Here is a 16,747-nt window from a genome sequence, read left to right as displayed (position 1 = left end):
CATTGAGCTCAATTCACCTCACATCCTGAGGATCTTCGTGACTCTTTTTGGAACTGTCCTTCTTGGGTAGCCACTGTCTTATGCCTCCCCCTTTCCTGTCACTCCGAATCAGCTTTGTCAGCAGTGCTAGGCTCATCAGCTTGGTGACCTCTTGGGCTGCTTTCATGACGTTCAAATTGTTCCTTTCCTGTCCTCCTTTTAAAATCTGCCATCAAACCCTGTATTTTCCACAAGAAATACAGAAAATTAGCAACAGTTACTTAGGTTGTGAGGCTTGATGAGACTAAGTTGCTCAAATGTATAAAAAGGTTTCTGGAGCTGACCTTAAGATAATTGGAGCATCAGCTTCACGTGAGCCTAGGCCTCCGCCTTAACTTACTCTCAGTATTTTTCTGTCGCTAGTGTCTGTGTTGCTCCTGTTCCATGATCCCTGTGTTCATTAGCCTACACACTCAAAAATCATTTGACTTCTGTAATTAACAATTGAGTGATCTTTTGTTGTACTTGCCATGTAATTTTATTCCAGATGTTGCTGCTTTTAGAAGTCTGCAAGCTATGACAATTAAATCCTTATTATTTAACTTGGATCCATCAGACATTTGTTAAATGGGAACTGTACAAAAAGATCTTAAAAGGAATGAAGTGAAAGTCATTTGAGAGTTCACTTGACTGTACCAAAGGGAGTGCTTCAAGTCAGAATTGGGTCAAGTTTGATTCAGTTGTGTTGAAATCTCTTTATCTAATTCTTTTCATCTGTTATTCTGTTTATCTATTCTAGTGTGAAGTGTCCCTGCCCATGGCAGGGGGATTGGAACTAGATGATCCTAGTGGTTCCCTCCAACCCTGACTGATTCTGTGATTCTATAGTTTAAATTAATTATAATACACCTTTGAGAGTTAAAGCCCCATACAAAGGTCATCTCTTTACCTTTCTAACCATCTGCCTAAATCACCTTAACTTCCTAAACCATAGGAAGTCAGACAGCTTGCAACATGTCATGGGGTCTGCAAGATCTGGCTTTGTGGAATCAAGAAATGGGGACAACAAAATAACCTTAGAATGGAAAGAGCTCTCCTAGCTATAAGAAGCTTTTACTTTCGTTGTAATTGCAACATTTTAAGGAACGTTGAGGTTGTTGTTGTGTACAAAATCTGAAATACAGCTCTTTTTCACTTTATCCTTACAACTTCTGTTTTCCTCTGTTTCTAGAGTTGGTCAGAGAGGGGCTGGTCTTTCAGCAACTATTGCTAGAAGTGAACATGAGATCTCTGAAATCATTGATGGGCTTTCGGAGCAGGAGGTGAGGCTGTTGTCTATATTTTGCTAGAGAAGCACAACAAATGACTCAATATCTTTGTCTTGGCAGTGAAAAGGTCTCTTTCAGAGGTTTGTTTTCTTGATAAGAGAAACTGTTTGGGGGCTGGTTTGAGAGACTCTGTGTGAAGTTTGGCTTGAAACAGGTCTTACAAATACTTCTGAGGATTATGCTTCCTAATTGTATCTGTCCTAGATTTTTCTCATCTGTCTGTTTCATTGCAAGCTTGCTGCAACCTAGTTTTTTACTGCTCTAACAAACACATGAAAACTCTGCCTTTCCAAATCCCTGCTCCATTTGAGGTTTTCATTGCTTTTGATACTGTTTCCTTGATTTGTCTAAATGTTCATTGTGGTAGTGACAACTTCTAGAAGAGTTAAGTGGCCAAAAAGAAGTTTCAGGCTGTGAGTATATTTGTGGTGGAGCTTTAGAGAGTTGTGTCATTGAAGAACTGGGCTGGAGCACCTCTCCTATAAGGACAGGCTATGAGAGTTGGGGCTCTGCAGCCTGGAGAAGCAAAGGCTTGGAGGAGACCTTGGAGTGGCCTTCCAGTATCTGAAGGGGGTCTACCGGAAGACTGGGGAGGGACTATTTACAAGGTCTTGTAGTGACAGGATGAGGAGTAATGAGTTTAAATTGGCAGAGGAGAGATTTAAACTGGATGTTAGGAAAAAGTTCTTTACAGTGAGAACAGTGGAACACTGGAAAAGGTTGCCCAGGGAGGTTGTGGATGCTCCCTCCCTGGAGGTGTTCAAGGCCAGGTTGGATGAGGCCTTGAGTGACCTGTTGTAGTGGGAACTGTCCCTGCCTATGGCAGGGGTTTGGAACTGGATGATCTTTGAGTCCCTTCCAACCTAAACAGTTCTATGATTCTATTCTTTACTTTTGTCTTTTATTCTTTGCCTGTAGAATAATGAAAAGCAAATGCGGCAGCTCTCTGTCATTCCTCCCATGATGTTCGATGCAGAACAGAGACGAGTGAAGTTCATTAATATGAATGGTCTGATGGAGGATCCCATGAAAGTTTATAAAGACAGACAGTTCATGAACGTCTGGACAGACCACGAGAAAGAGATCTTCAAGGAAAAGTAATGACCTTTCTTATCTTTCTTTTTTATGACATTGTAAATGCAGTTAAAGGTCTAACCCCACAACAAACACCAGTGACAAGGGGAGTGTGGAAGCTGTTGTGCAGTGCTGTTTGCTAATGTTTTTAGCTGGATGAATGAAACATTGCAGAAGTTTTACAGCTGTGCTCTCCAGTGTGGGCCTCGCTTTTGAGGCCTTGAGCAGTTGAGTCTTGTTGAAAGGTGTCCCTGCCCCTGGGAGGGAGGTTGGAGTAGATGATCTCTGAGGTCCCTTCCAACCTAAGCCATTCTAGGATTTGGTGATTCAGCTGAGCAGACGTGCATGTATTTAGTCCTTAGAGAAGAAACTCTCCAAAGTACTTTAGTTCCATGATCAGATTGAGTAGAGGAGCTGTATGGACTCATTATAGCAATACCTATTCTTTAAGAGCATAGTTGTAAGTTTGCACAAGGTGAGCTTTTCAGACTAATTCCAGTTGTGTAAATGATGAGTTTGCTGGTGGGACACTGTTTGAAAGACTGTTTTGTTTGTTTGATCATGAATTACATTGCTAACCTTAAATAATTCCTGATTTATAAAAGGTTTGTCCAGCATCCCAAGAACTTTGGTCTGATTGCGTCCTACTTGGAACGAAAGGTAAGATCATCTTTAATGTCAGTAGAGCCTAGGGTGGGATCTCTAAGTTTGCAAATGTAAGTCATTTATTCTACCATCATTTTCTGTTCCTGGAAAAAAATTAAATGAAATAAATATGTCATACTTGATCAGTGACACAGTCTGTGTGCAGCATCTTAACAAAAGTTGGTGACATGACACTAGTGACAGCAATCAAAGAAAATGACACTGCGTTTAGGTTTGATTTTGGTTCCTTTTTGAAGCAGGTAAGCTTCTTTAACTATCTCTCTGCCTAGATAAGGGCACAGTTGGCTCTGCTGAGCCACTGTGCTGTCTGTCTTGCTTGCTACTACCTTTCAAGTCAGTCAGATCCTACTGCTGGCTGAATTAATCTGCAGAAGTGGTTTTGCAGAACTGATGTAAGAGGTAACAGGCTTAGGATTTGTTAAGACTTAAAAAAATCTTGGCTATAAGCAGCTATTATGATAAATAGAAACTTTCAAAGTTGCAAGTTGTCTGGTATAGATGAAATTATGCAGACTGAAGTAGCTGAGGGATGTTATAAATACATCAGCCCTGTGTCTAACACTGTAATTTTATGCATGTCTGTGTTGTATTTGTGTGTGAATTCACCTCCCTGCTGAGCAGACAAATCTAGAGGGGATGAATAGTTTAAGTGTTGAGAGAAATTAAATACTGAAATCATATTTTTCTATAGGAGTAAACCCTAATCATTTTCCTAATTTGCTCTTTCACTTTAGAATGTTCCTGACTGTGTATTATATTATTATTTGACCAAGAAAAATGAAAATTACAAAGCCCTTGTACGGAGGAATTATGGCAAACGCAGAGGAAGAAACCAGGTATCTCACCTCTATTAACCACTTGGATATGGTTATCTTATTGTTTCATATTTACAACTGTCTTACAGTGCCATATACATGAAGAGGGAGAAAAAGGAAAAATGATGATTTTTTCCTTTACTGATTTTTTTCCCTTTTAATACTCTTGGCCAAGAAGGTAGTTTTGGTTACAGTTCTGTGGAATCTCTTCTTCCTTTGCACCTTTGTGACTTTTTTTTTTTTAACTATGACAATTCATTTTATTTAAGGACTCTTCCATAGACATTGACATTGGATCCATCATTAAATCTTATGTTGGAGCCAACAGAAATTAGGTTTAGCATGTGACTTGCAGTGGAAAGTATATAATCACTTCCTAATGTCAATGCTTGTCAAGAAGCAGAGGTTAATAGTGATCTTCATTTGGTGGTCAGGCTCAAAGTCAAACTGGAGCTTCACAGCAAGGAAAAAAGAGGCCAATTAGGCCAATTTAATGCATGCAAATAAAAAATTCTACTGATTCAGGAAGTATTCTTTGGGGTGTTTTGGAAGTCTTTGGAGGGGAAAAGAATGGATTATGTACAAAATTGTATCAATACATTTGCTAGGCTTCCAGGGTGAATGTGGGTATTGGAAAGCAAATAAAATAAATAATTAAACGAACTTTAGATTTTCCTCTTCAAAGGAAGCAGGAGGAGTGCTGTGCATTCACTGAACACATTCCCTGCTCTTCCCATGCTGATTTCCTCTTGCATCTGTCAGGATTTAGGAAGTACTGAAAATAGAACGAAGCATATGTCAGTGAGGAGGTTAGGAAAGAAGGTCATGTGTGAAATAAAGAATGTGAAGAGTACTGGATGGAAAAAACAAGCCTGCAAGTAGCTTGAGTTTGCATCCTTGAGGTTAATTTAAAAGCTGAAAACTGGTGTGGATACAATGTGCTGAAAATACTCAGTGCTTGCGTGGAGCTGAAGCTTGGTGGGAGTGGGAGGGGAAGGTCCTCTTGAATACAAGGGCTTGTAGTGTTAGGATGAGAGGGAATGGATTGAAGCTTGAGGAAGGGAGATTTAGAGTGGAGATCGGAAAGAAATTCTTTACAGTGAGGGTGTAAGACACTGGAACAAGTTGCCAAGGAAGGCTGTGGATGCTCCCTTCCTGGAAGTGTTCAGGGCCAGGCTGGATGGGGCATTGGGCAACCTGGTCTAGTGGGAGGTGTCCCTGCCCATGACAGGAGGATTGAACTGGATGATCTTTAAGGTCCCTTCCAACCTAAACCATTCTATGAACCTGTGAATTCAGGGTTTTAGAAATCCACAGGCCTTAAAATCTGAAGAGTTGAGGGTTACTGAATTTATTTATATCTCAGCAGTGATGTTAAAGAGAAAACTGATGATATTTGGAGGTATTGTGACTGCACAAACCTGTGCTAAGCCATAAGCCAGCAAGCTAAGTAAATATTACCCTTCAGGTTATGTGACTCCTCTTGTCAAGCCATAAAGTGTTTGGTTTCCTTGGGTAATGGATACAAACTAGAAAGATTTTAATTGCAGCCCTGTATGCAAGGGCATAGATTTGTGAACTTAGTTCACTATGAAAGGAAACCCAAGGTGCTCTGCCTGACTTTGTAACTGCTCTTCTGAATACTATTTTGTATATGAATAGTACAGCATGTAAATTGAAACACTGAAGGTGCTGTAATTGTTCATTCAACTCAAATTACTTTGTGAGTTTTAGCAGAGTTTTATATCTTAATTGGTAGTTAGTGATCTGCTGTAATCCTTGTTGTGGATCAGCAAACTTTGGGCAACTGCTAGAGAGGATTTAGTCTTCTTTTTAAGGGTGTAGGTGTCAGACTTTGTAGATCTGAACAATATTGAGGTGTACTTGCAAGCTAAAGGGAATGTTCTAAACACTCTAATGGGAAGAATTCCCATTTCTGGAAGTTTATGTTGAGGAGCAGTGTAGTTGGTATGTTTAGTAATGTTGTAGTGAAGAACTACACAGTACCAGAAACCATATTTCTTATTTTTATTAATGTTAAAAAAAGGACTCGAGAGTGTTGCACTGCCTTGCTTGCCAGACCTTTTATCTTACAGTTGCAGAATGCAGTTCAGCCCCTGCTCCCTCCCTAGCCTCAGCTTTGTTTGAAGCTGATATTTTTCTTATCTCTGAGTAGCAACCTGAAACTTCCTTGCTGATTGGCAAACACAGGTCCTGTAAGATTTATGACGTGCTCCAAGATGTGCGTATGCCAAGAACAGGAGCTTCAGTTTAGACTCTTAATAGTTCCTATATTTTTATAAATTAGAAGGCAAGCAAGTGGAATATTGCAGTGGGAGAAGATATTAATCACGGTAATGATGTTGAAATCCTTCAGAGAATGTAGCGAGCACAGCTTGACTCAAGTTTCAGTGTGGGGGCTTTTACTTTAAAGAAGCTGGAGGCCAGATGAAGGCATGTCAAGTTGAGAGGTATAAGGCTTATTGCATTCTGCTGCATGTTTATCCTCAAGACCTAGAAAGGTCTTGTTATAAACTGCCACCTAAACAGAACGCTGCCAGAGGCAGCTACCCGAGCGTGACACAAAGCCTGGCTGTTAGATGAAAAGCAAGTTTGTAAGGTGGCATTTGAGGACCAAATGGCTATTGACGCTTTCACAAGCATGATGGAGAGTTCCTTTAAGAACTCCTTGAAGGGAGGAGTTTTTTCAGTGGGTGGTGTGGGGTGTTCTGTGGTCTGGCTGCGGGGTCAGCAGAGCCGTATGCGGTGGCAGCAGGTGGCAGCGGCTGGTGATCTGACTAGACAGAAATTCGCTCCCTGGCTGTGGCAGCCAATCAAGCCCAGAGCACTGGGGATTACCTCTGGTGACTCCGGTGAGATTAGAAGGTTGTATGTGAGATGGACAACTCTGCTGGAGGCAGCTTAAGTGACAGAATGACACACTTGCCTGGAATAAACACGTTGCTGGGTCAGGCAGCCTCTGCTGAAGGGGCCGCGTGATGTCGGTGCTGGTGTGGGGTTTGTCCTTTTGAATCGTACCCTGAGTCAAAGCCCATCCCATTGCCTGGACAGTAAAAGTTGTACTCATCAGATGAATGTGCAGGTACGTCGCTGACCGAAGCTTCAGCTATCTTAAGGTTTGTGTTTAACCTGCACTTGGCCTATTGATTATGCATGTGAAATAAAATCACTCTAAAATAGAGAACCACCCTGTTATTTACCATGGGGGAGGTGAAGTTTGCCAGGCAAAAACAAGAAGAGGATTTTCAGCAAATAGGTTAGATGTAAAAATACAGATTTGATTGGATTTTTTTTTCTTTCTTCCTTTTCTTCTGCAAATGTGGTTTGATGGGGTTTTTTTTTAACTTCTTGTTTTTGAGGCTACTTTATCTAGCACGATGGAAATAATTCCTCTGACATCTTGCCTGCAGGAAGGTTTTGCATAGCCACATATTGCCAGCATTTTAAATGCTAATAATTTACAGCAAGATGATAGTGGTTAGTGTTTGGGTTTTCTGCTCCAGTTCACGTTTAGGGAAATGTCAAAAGCAAGCCCTTTTTGTAACTAGATTTCCAGTTTCAGTTGTGTTAGTCAAACAGTGACACCTGCTGCTACATTTACAGAAGGCTGGTTCCTCTGAGGGGTGGGAGAAAAAAACAAGTCTGGTTAGAGGAATTTTTCAGTGGACTGTAAAATCTGAGTTAATGAAGTCTTAGAACAGCAGTTTTGTAGTTCTCTGTCCTTGTCTCCTCACTATCTGCCCAGTCTGCTTTGGGCATTTGTTTGGAAGGCAGCTTTATGTGTAAATATTACATGACTTTTGCTTTTTGAAGTTGACTGGCAGAGGTGGATAGTCAGTGAGGAATGGATCAGTTGCTTCAGCACGCACTGCATTTGAGTGGAGGCTGGCTGGATGCTGTGGCTCTGCTGAATGGGTGACTGCTTTGACAGAGGTGATTTGTTTAACCCATTCAAGCCCCTTCAGTCTAAACTCCTGGGAATGATTCTGTGTGCCCATAACCCAACTCTTCACCCTCTCTTACATGCATAATTTCTTCTCAAAACATATTTAAGGCAGAATTTAAATGGAAATCATGCATTTTAAATAAAGGATTGTGTTTTCAGAGGGGAGGGAGAGGGCTCTTTCTTCCTCCTTGCTCTCCTCTTGCCTTTAGCTGAAGTCCTGCCTGCTGTAACTTCACAGGCAACCTCAGACTTTCTTTTCTCATTCCTGTCTGGTGCCTAACATAGAGGGCTTGGATTTTCTGTGGCACTCAGAAGATCCTTGGTACAGATACTACAAGGTTGATGTGGGTTGCTGGCTTTTGTGGCCCATCAGGAGACCTCATTCATTTGCTTGTGGTTTCTGGGACTCAGGGGAGTGGGTTACATGGTTTAGTTAGTGGCAGCCAACTGCTGCTTTTATGTTAGCCTGGAAGGGAAGGAATTTGCAGATGAGCTGTGGATATAGAAATACAGCAGTGCTGCAAAGAACTCTTTTGGCCATGTGCAGATATATCATTTTGGGAGGCAAAAAGCAATACTTAGGCTGCTAAATTTAGGGAAGATAACAACACTGAAAATTAAGTAAATCTTTTCTGGAGGTACATTTAATAGATTATAGATTTTTTTTTTTCCTAATACTTTATTTTTTATTTTTCCTTTTGCTGTATGAGCACTGTTAATTTTCTAACATCATGGGACATTTCCTTTCCTATCCAGACCATTCTATGCTTCTATGATTTTTCTACAGTTTGGCCTCTAATGGTAAAGTGAGACATGGCATGCCAAAGGTTTTTTTTTTGGGATGTGTGTGATCAGGAGCAGCAAAAGCACCACCACAGTTTTTTCTTACATGTTTTACATTATTATTTTCTCTATTCATTTTTTTTCTGTGAAGCAGCTGCTGTTGGCAATTCTATAATTCACATTAAGTCACAAAAATCTCTTCCATTACTTCCTGTCTGAAGCAGATTGCATCTTCTGGAAAGTTTAAATCAAGTTTATGTGCTTTGTAAAACGAGATATCCTTGCACATGGTAGTCATCTGGATTGCTTTGAAAGACAAAGAATGAGAGCCCCTTAATGGGGAATGCAGAAATAGCATTTTGTGCTGTTTCCCTTAGGGTAATCATGGCTAATGGTAATTACTTTGTCAATGCTTAATGTGCTTGTAAAACTCATCTCATTAAAAACTGCAGTATACAAAAATGATTAAAGATTCTAGGCTCTGCTTTTCCTTCTGTAAACTCATTGCAAACACAAATCTAAGGTACCTGACACAGTTGTTTTTTGGCTCTGTTTGTTTTTTTTTGAACAGTTCTATTTCTACATTACTACCCACAGTTTTGAGAAGGTGATTTAAGGTTGGTCACAACTTTCATGCTGCAAGATCTCTGCTTCCCAGTTGTAAGCTCTCATGTTTCACTGGTTTAACATGGGCAGTATTAAAAATAGCATTTGAGAGGAGCAGCACTGTTACTACACAAGATGTTGGCCAGACCTCTCTGAGCAGTTCTAAAACTTAGCTGTGCGTTAAAATGTAGCTGCACAAATGTGTGTACGTTGTCGCCTCTGTGCTCATGCTGCAACAGCTGGCACCTCCACTGACTTTATAAGACAAAATGCCATTCCTGAATGAGCCAGTTGAGCAGAAGATATGTAAGAGAAAATAAATTGAAAGCTTTGAGGAGGTACATCTAATAATATAGAAATAATAATACAGGTAATAATGCAGACATTGAAGATTCAGTGCATGGCAGGGAATAATGCCTGCCATGGTGTTACGATTTCAGGGTGCAGAGAGGAGTTACAGCTCTCAGCAGAGGCACTTTCATAGATTCATAGAATGGTTTGGGTTGGAAGGGACCTTCAAGATGATCTAGTTCTAACCCCTTCACCATGAGCAGGGTCACCTCCCACTAGAAAAGGTTGCTTAAGGCCTCATCCAAACTGGCTTTGAACACCACCAGGGAGGGGACATCCATGACCTCCCTAGGCAACCTGTTCCAGTGTGTCACCACCCTCACTTCAAAGAATTTCTTTATAATGTCCAGACTAAATCTACCCTGTTCTGTTGACCAGTGTGCAATGACTGTAGCTTATTACCAAGTGGGAGACAAGGCAGCTGTCAGTTTGTGCTGCTCAGAGCACAAGTTGCTACAGCTTTCTGTGGTCAGGTTGTTCTAATATGCAAATCAAATTTCATTTCAGCAACAAATTGCTCGTCCTTCTCAAGAGGAAAAAGTAGAAGAAAAGGTAGAAGAGGAAAAAACAGAAAAAACAGAGAAAAAAGAAGAGGAGAAGAAAGATGAGGAGGAAAAAGATGAGAAGGAAGAATCTAAGTAAGTAGATGTCCTGCAATTGCATTAATTCACCCTGGATTGCAGGATTTTGCAAAGATCAGAACAGAATTCCCATTAGCCTGGCAATGGAATCTGGACTGAAACCTGTTTCTGGGTTTTGTACATTTAAAACAATTTTTGGACATTTGTCTTGCTGGAAAAGTGATGGAAAAAGTCTGGAATATTTTTTTTTCTCATGTAATAATTTTCATATCTTGTGAGGGATTTTTTTTTTTTCATATGTTTTATCACAGTGCTCATATTGCCTTTAAAGCTGATAGTGTCATGTACCTGTGTTAATTCTGCAGCAGCTCTAAACTGTGGGCATGAAGTGAATTCTGTTTCACTAAAGGTGCTTTTTGGGTTTGTGGAGGTTTGCTTATTGTTGGCTTTTTGGTTGGGGGTTGGGTTTTTTCTTGATTGATATTCAGGAATATCTGCCCATAATAGCTACCTGAAAGTGACTAAATTATATTTTTAACTGCTCTCAGAGAGAATACCAAAGAAAAGGACAAAACTGAAGTTACAGCAGAGGAAACAGAGGAAAGGGAGCAGGCCGCTCCTAGGGGCCGAAAAACTGCCAATAGTCAAGGTCGTCGTAAGGGCAGAATCACCAGATCAATGACAAATGAAGCTGCACAAGCAAACGCTGCTGCAGCTGCAGCCACTGAAGAACCACCACCACCTCTTCCACCCCCACCAGAACCTTGTGAGTAGCAGTTACAGGACACTTGGGGACCCAGCTGGTTGTCAGGCTCTTCAGTGACACAAGGCTATGTTCTGTCGGTGCAGTGCGCTTTGTTTCTGTCTCTTCAGAATTGCACCTTTATTCTTAGGCCTGCTTATCATTTTGTGTGGTACTGTTAAACTTCACAAGTGGAACTTCATGACTGCTCTATGTGTGATCAGATAACACTGTTAGAAACATGATGGGAGTGGGGGAATAAAAAAGGCAGTTGAGCCTTTCTGTGACTGCATTTTCTCACTTTGCAAGGTTAGTGATGGATCTGTAGAGATCCAAATGCCTTGCACACAGGTTGACCTACAGGTTGTAGCTCAGAGGCTATTGTTAAATAAGCAGGCCTGATACTTGAGCACTTTGGACAGTTTCATAAGCTGAAATAGATCATGGCAAGTTGTTTTTCTCATTGTTGTTTCTGCATTAGATGAGAAGAAAGTTCTGTAAAGTAAAATGTTGCTTTCTTGCATGTATGGTTAAAAAAGACAGCACTCCCTGACTGCGTTTTTGAAAAGGCTGGATGTGATTTGTGGTGGTGCAGAAATACCAGCAAAGAGAATACTTTGGGGATAGTAAATGATTATCCAGGATGGCAGAGCAGGGTTTTTTCTCTTTTTTTTTTCCCTCACAGTGCTGTGCTGTGGCAAAGTTTGTTGCTCTGATCAATTAAACTGAGTAGTTGCAGGCAGCTGCTCTTCTAGAATTTGTAGCACTCCTTTTGCTGCTCAGACACTGTGCATGTCCTAAAGAACAGAGTAAGTGAGCAAATTAGTTCTGGTTTGCTCAGTTGATAATGGTGGAGTTTTGTTGATAATGATGGGGGGTGGTTAGCAGCTAGAAAAAGGCCACAGTGGAGCTTGCTTTCAGGGTTTCTTAAATCATTTTTGTGGGGTTTTCTAGAAAATCCAAATGAGCTTTTCAGTGGATCAGACACTTCCTAGTGTCTACCTTTTATTGTTTGTTAATGGAAGCTGGTGAAGTGTCCATGTTGCATGCTGTGCATAATGGCAGATTTTATGAGGAGGAAATGGAGGCTGTTGCTGCTTAATGCCATTCAGAAATTTAACAGAGTGATGATCTCAAATGCAAGGAAGTATTTTGCATTGACTCATATTTAGCTTCCTGCTTGGTTTTACTTACTGGTCTTTTGTTTTCTTTTATTTTTCTCTGTTTGTCCCATAGGAGACTCAGTGAATACAAGAATAGTAGATTTCTTGATACCCACTACCCACTAAATAACCACTTCAGTCCTTCCCACAGCAGTCAGTGACATAAGATGGAACTAGCTTATAGCTAGTTGGATTGCTGCCTTTAGTAGTTGATGGTAATTATTGACAGTTTAAATAAAATTCTAGTGATAAATACATCTAAGTTACTTAAAGCCTTCCCTAGCAGATAATTAATTATGGTTTTGTAGGCAGAATAGGTTGAAGAGTTGGCTCTGCTGAGTTTGTGATGGTTCCTACTATATCTCTAACTTGGTTTAATGGAGATTTATTACTTCTCACTACAAAAGCAGCTTTCCCAAGTAGCTTTCCCAAGTGACATGAACAAGCCCTAATATATATAGATTAGTTGATGCATGATTGGTGCCATGGCAGTGACTCTTGATCTTTTCTCTGATCAGTGTCTTTGTTTCTCTTCCAGCTTCTGCAGAGCCCGTGGAGACATCTCGGTGGACAGAAGAAGAAATGGAAGTTGCTAAGAAAGGTAAACTTTGTGAAAGTTTGGACTTAACTTAGGTTGAGTACTTGTGCTTACAATATTACAATACTCACTTCCTGGGTAAGAGTGCTGGGGTTAGTTGCAGCACTGCCCTGAATGAATCACTGGAAATTTACTGTTGGTTTATTCTTTATTGGGAGGGGGAAAAAAAGGCAAGAAGCATCTTTAACAGATAAAGTAATTTTTTTTTTAAGACTTATGTTGACTTTTTTCATATGGGCTACAGTTGTTTGATGTTGTACTGGGTCTGTAGAAGTCTGTGAAGCAGATGTGAAGGTTTCTGCGTTGTATGTAAAATATTCAAAGTAATTTGTTAGAAAAATTCCTTCTGTATAAGACATTTTTTCTTAGGAAAATTATTGTGGTTTATAACTTGTCTGTTCATCTGGCAGATGCTGTTACCTGTACATTTTATGCATAAACTTAGTATTTTAATAGATACTACATATTAGCAACAGCCAAGAGTAAAATTTAAAGGCTTCATATGCAGACATTGAGATTAACACAGGGTTTTTTTCACCCCCATAAGTAGTTATCATGTGCATTGTCACAGGAGAGTTCTCTTAAGGACAGCAGGACTTCTGTGTCTCACCTTGCTGTAGGCATTGCTGTCCATTTAATTGGAGTTTGGGTAGCTGAATAATTTATTCTAGCAAATATTGGTTCTTGTGTGTTTGAACAGGCCTGGTGGAACACGGCCGGAATTGGGCAGCGATCGCCAAAATGGTTGGGACAAAAAGCGAAGCTCAGTGTAAGAACTTCTACTTCAACTATAAAAGGAGACACAACCTGGACAGCCTCCTCCAACAGCACAAACAGAAGGTAAGTGCAGTGGGCTTTGGATGTTTTGCAGAGGAGAGTTTGGCATCTTTCTGAAGTCATTCATCACGCTTCACCAAGAGTGTTTTGCAATCACCACTTGTTTCCTTTTGTACTTGTTTGTGTGTTGTGACATAAATCTCGAAAAGGCTGCTGATGCTCACTGACCTGTGATACTAATCGCTTCTTGCTTTAAAATGCAATTGAAAATTGTCTATCAGATAGAATATTCAAGCCTGAAGAAATCTTTAGTGCTCTGAAAACCATATTCCTGATCAGTACACCAGCAATTGCTACTGAAGTTCAGGTCATCGCTGTAGAACAGTTACCTCAAAACACAATAAGCACAAAGCTTAAAAACAACAAAGCCAGAGAATTGGTACAAGATCAGGAACTGGAAGTTTGTGGGCATCTCAAGTAGAATCCTGAGTATAAATCCTTTAATCTGTGGTGTTATCCTAGTCTTCTCTCACTGAAGTGAGGAGAGTTAGTGCCTGTATTTGCTGCAGTAGTTCCCTTACTCTCCAAATGTATCTTGAGATAGTGGTTTGTTCCAAAACTTCCTTTTGATCATCATCTGCAAATGCTGGCCTGAAGTTGAAAGAGTGTGCCCTTGTGAATGCATCTGTGCTATACAGAGATTCTCTGCCTTTTATTTCAACCTTGGATTGGTAAAAGAGAATGCATGTAAAAGGAACTAAGACTTGCAAGTTTTCAGTCAAGTGTAAATGCTGTGTCTTTGTCAGTCTTCACGAAGGCCCCGTGAGGAGCGAGATGTATCACAGTGTGAGAGTGTAGCCTCGACTGTGTCAGCTCAGGAGGATGAAGATATTGAAGCATCTAATGAAGAAGAGAATCCAGAAGACAGTGAAGGTAACTTTTCTGGGAAGAAAATTTGTGTGTGCACAGAAAGAGGCCTAGGTTTTGTGCCTGCTACATGCTCAGAAAGAATGGCGTTTCCCAAAGGAAGTGAACTCGAGCTGCCAACTCACAGCACATCAGCATGTCTATCAGATGTGGCTGATTTTTCATGTCAAATCAGTGCTTTGCCACTTCTGCCAGCAATGTCTCTAAAAATGTTCATTTTAATCATTAAAGCCATACCTTATGTGCTGTGAATGTTGACTCTAACCTTGAACTAAAGCTGCATCCTATGTGGAAGTACCAATTGTCTGACACATGCACAAGAGTATGCTTGGCTGGCTGGCTGAGATCAGAGCTAGCCAAGTAGTCTTGTTGCTGTGATTCCAATCTCTCTCCTTAACCTGTGTCTGATTTCTGGTTGCTCCTCCTTCAGGGCAACTGTCTTGTGTCAGATGTATTTGATTATTCTAATGAAGCAGTTCATTGAAGACTGGTTAGATTTTATTAGCATTGAACCTTTATGCCAAAACTTTATTTTTGCCCCAGGTGCTGAAAATAGTTCTGATACAGAAAGTGCTCCATCTCCAACCCCAGCAGAACCTGCTAAACCAACTGAAGAAACTCCATCTGAGAGTGCTGCTCCGAAAGTAACCACTGAGGCAACAGCAGAGCAAGAATCTACAATTAAACCAGCACCCAGCACATCTCCCTCAGCAGCCCAAAGTGTGGCAACAGCTGAAAGTCAGACCCCTGAGCCACAGGTTAAGGAAGAAGTAAATAATGAAGCAGAAGAGCCTATGGAGGTTGACAGTAGAAGCCATCCAGTTGAAGCTAAACCTGTGATTACTCTTCCAGTGCATACCAAAGTAGAGCCTGTAGAGACTGAGATGAGGCTACCAGAGAACATTCAAGTGAAAATAGAGAGTGATACCAAAGAGAGAGAGGTGGAGAAACCCAAGGAAAAGTCAGAACCAGAGGAAATGGACTATAGCTTGTCACAAGTTAATACAGCAAGACAGGAGTCCCATTCAGACAACGATTCAAGTGCCACCTGTAGTGCTGATGAGGAAGTTGATGGAGAACCTGACAGACAAGGGTGAGTTTAATTACTTAGCATCTCTTCAGTTTTGGGGCTTGGCTGACACCACTGATTACAGCTGAAGACTTTTCAGTGTGCTGGTGATGCAGATCCTGTGTAACCATTGCACAATGCTCCCTGCCCTCTCAGTGGGCTTAATATACACGCAGTAGGAAGGCGAGATGGTAAATGTCAAAAGTATCCAGTGTCACGGTTCTGCATGTGGGCTTTAGAAGGGTGCAGCTGATAATGTTTCTCAACTCTCTTCCCTCTTAGACACTCTTTCCATTTTACAAATATTTTAGCCCTCTATTATCTTCTGCTGTATATTTATTCCCTGTGGATTAAATCTATCTCGTGCTTCTTACCTATTCTTTTGCAAAGCATTCTTTATAAAGAAGGTTCTCTTCTTGCAGTAGTGTGCATACAGGAGCTGCATACAGACATTTCTGGTGCTGGAGATTCTGAACACTTCTGATATTTCTGTGTATTACAAAAATACAGCAGCATCTCTTGCCTCTGGGACCAGGTGTGCTGTGGGCCAAAACACAACATGGTTCTGATTTTTCAGCTCTTTGCCCAGAGTGTTTCACTATGTTGGATTTTTTTTCTGAAGCTGAGAGGCAGATTTTTAGCTGTCAATTTTAAAACCCCAAATGTTTAAACTTGGTCTTTTTGATGACGTTCTTCCCTTCCTTCTATCTCTTTTTGCAGTATCTTCATCAGGGAGTCAAAGCCCTCACTGTTAAATCCCACTGGGTCGATACTGGTATCATCCACGATAAAGCAAGGGCAGATGGACCTGCAACAGCTTCACCACCGAGCTGCTGTCATTCCACCTATGGTATGGGGTGTTGTGATATTTGAAGAGTACCTGTTGTCTCTAAAACTAGTTGCAACACTATGCAGTAAAAAAATCAGGACACAAAGAAATCTATCATTTGCTTTGTCACACTTTGGAGGGAGAAAGTCACTTAACTACACAACTAATAGCTTAAAAACAGGCATAAGCCATCCCTAGGCTGCAGTGGAGACACTGAGCAAGATAGTTCAGCAGGTATCTGCGTTGATGTCCCTGATGTTAAAGCCTTCCCATCCTTGCAGGTGTCTTGCAGCCCCTGTACTGTCCCTGTGGGCACCCCAGTGAGTGGTTATGCGCTCTACCAACGGCACATCAAAGCAATGCACGAGTCAGCGCTGCTGGAGGAGCAACGCCAGAGGCAAGAGCAGCTGGATATGGAGTATCGAAGTGCCGTGAGCCCTTGTGGCACTTCCAAGAGCCCTAGTGTTGAATGGGAAGGTAGGCATGGCGTGG

The 16,747-nt window shown here is 41.0% G+C and overlaps 1 protein-coding gene across 3 annotated transcripts in view; it reads left to right on the top strand.

Moving 5' to 3' along the window:
• The window catches only part of NCOR1 (nuclear receptor corepressor 1), a 70,575-nt gene that overhangs the window by 29,380 nt on the left and 24,448 nt on the right, over nt 1-16,747 (top strand). For all 3 annotated transcript variants that reach the window (XM_064166552.1, XM_064166550.1, XM_064166551.1), the window contains exons 11-22: nt 1,211-1,301; nt 2,226-2,404; nt 2,987-3,041; nt 3,782-3,883; nt 10,077-10,207; nt 10,699-10,916; nt 12,594-12,656; nt 13,354-13,493; nt 14,237-14,363; nt 14,901-15,450; nt 16,147-16,276; nt 16,537-16,732. In XM_064166552.1, coding sequence (XP_064022622.1) covers nt 1,211-1,301; nt 2,226-2,404; nt 2,987-3,041; nt 3,782-3,883; nt 10,077-10,207; nt 10,699-10,916; nt 12,594-12,656; nt 13,354-13,493; nt 14,237-14,363; nt 14,901-15,450; nt 16,147-16,276; nt 16,537-16,732 — 1,982 coding nt within the window. The remainder of the gene's footprint in view (nt 1-1,210; nt 1,302-2,225; nt 2,405-2,986; nt 3,042-3,781; nt 3,884-10,076; nt 10,208-10,698; nt 10,917-12,593; nt 12,657-13,353; nt 13,494-14,236; nt 14,364-14,900; nt 15,451-16,146; nt 16,277-16,536; nt 16,733-16,747) is intronic.

Source organism: Pogoniulus pusillus, chromosome 27 (assembly GCF_015220805.1).
Source record: "Pogoniulus pusillus isolate bPogPus1 chromosome 27, bPogPus1.pri, whole genome shotgun sequence".
NCBI lineage: Eukaryota > Metazoa > Chordata > Aves > Piciformes > Lybiidae > Pogoniulus > Pogoniulus pusillus.
Note: the sequence above shows the minus strand (reverse complement) of the source record. Positions and strands in the feature narration are given on the sequence as shown.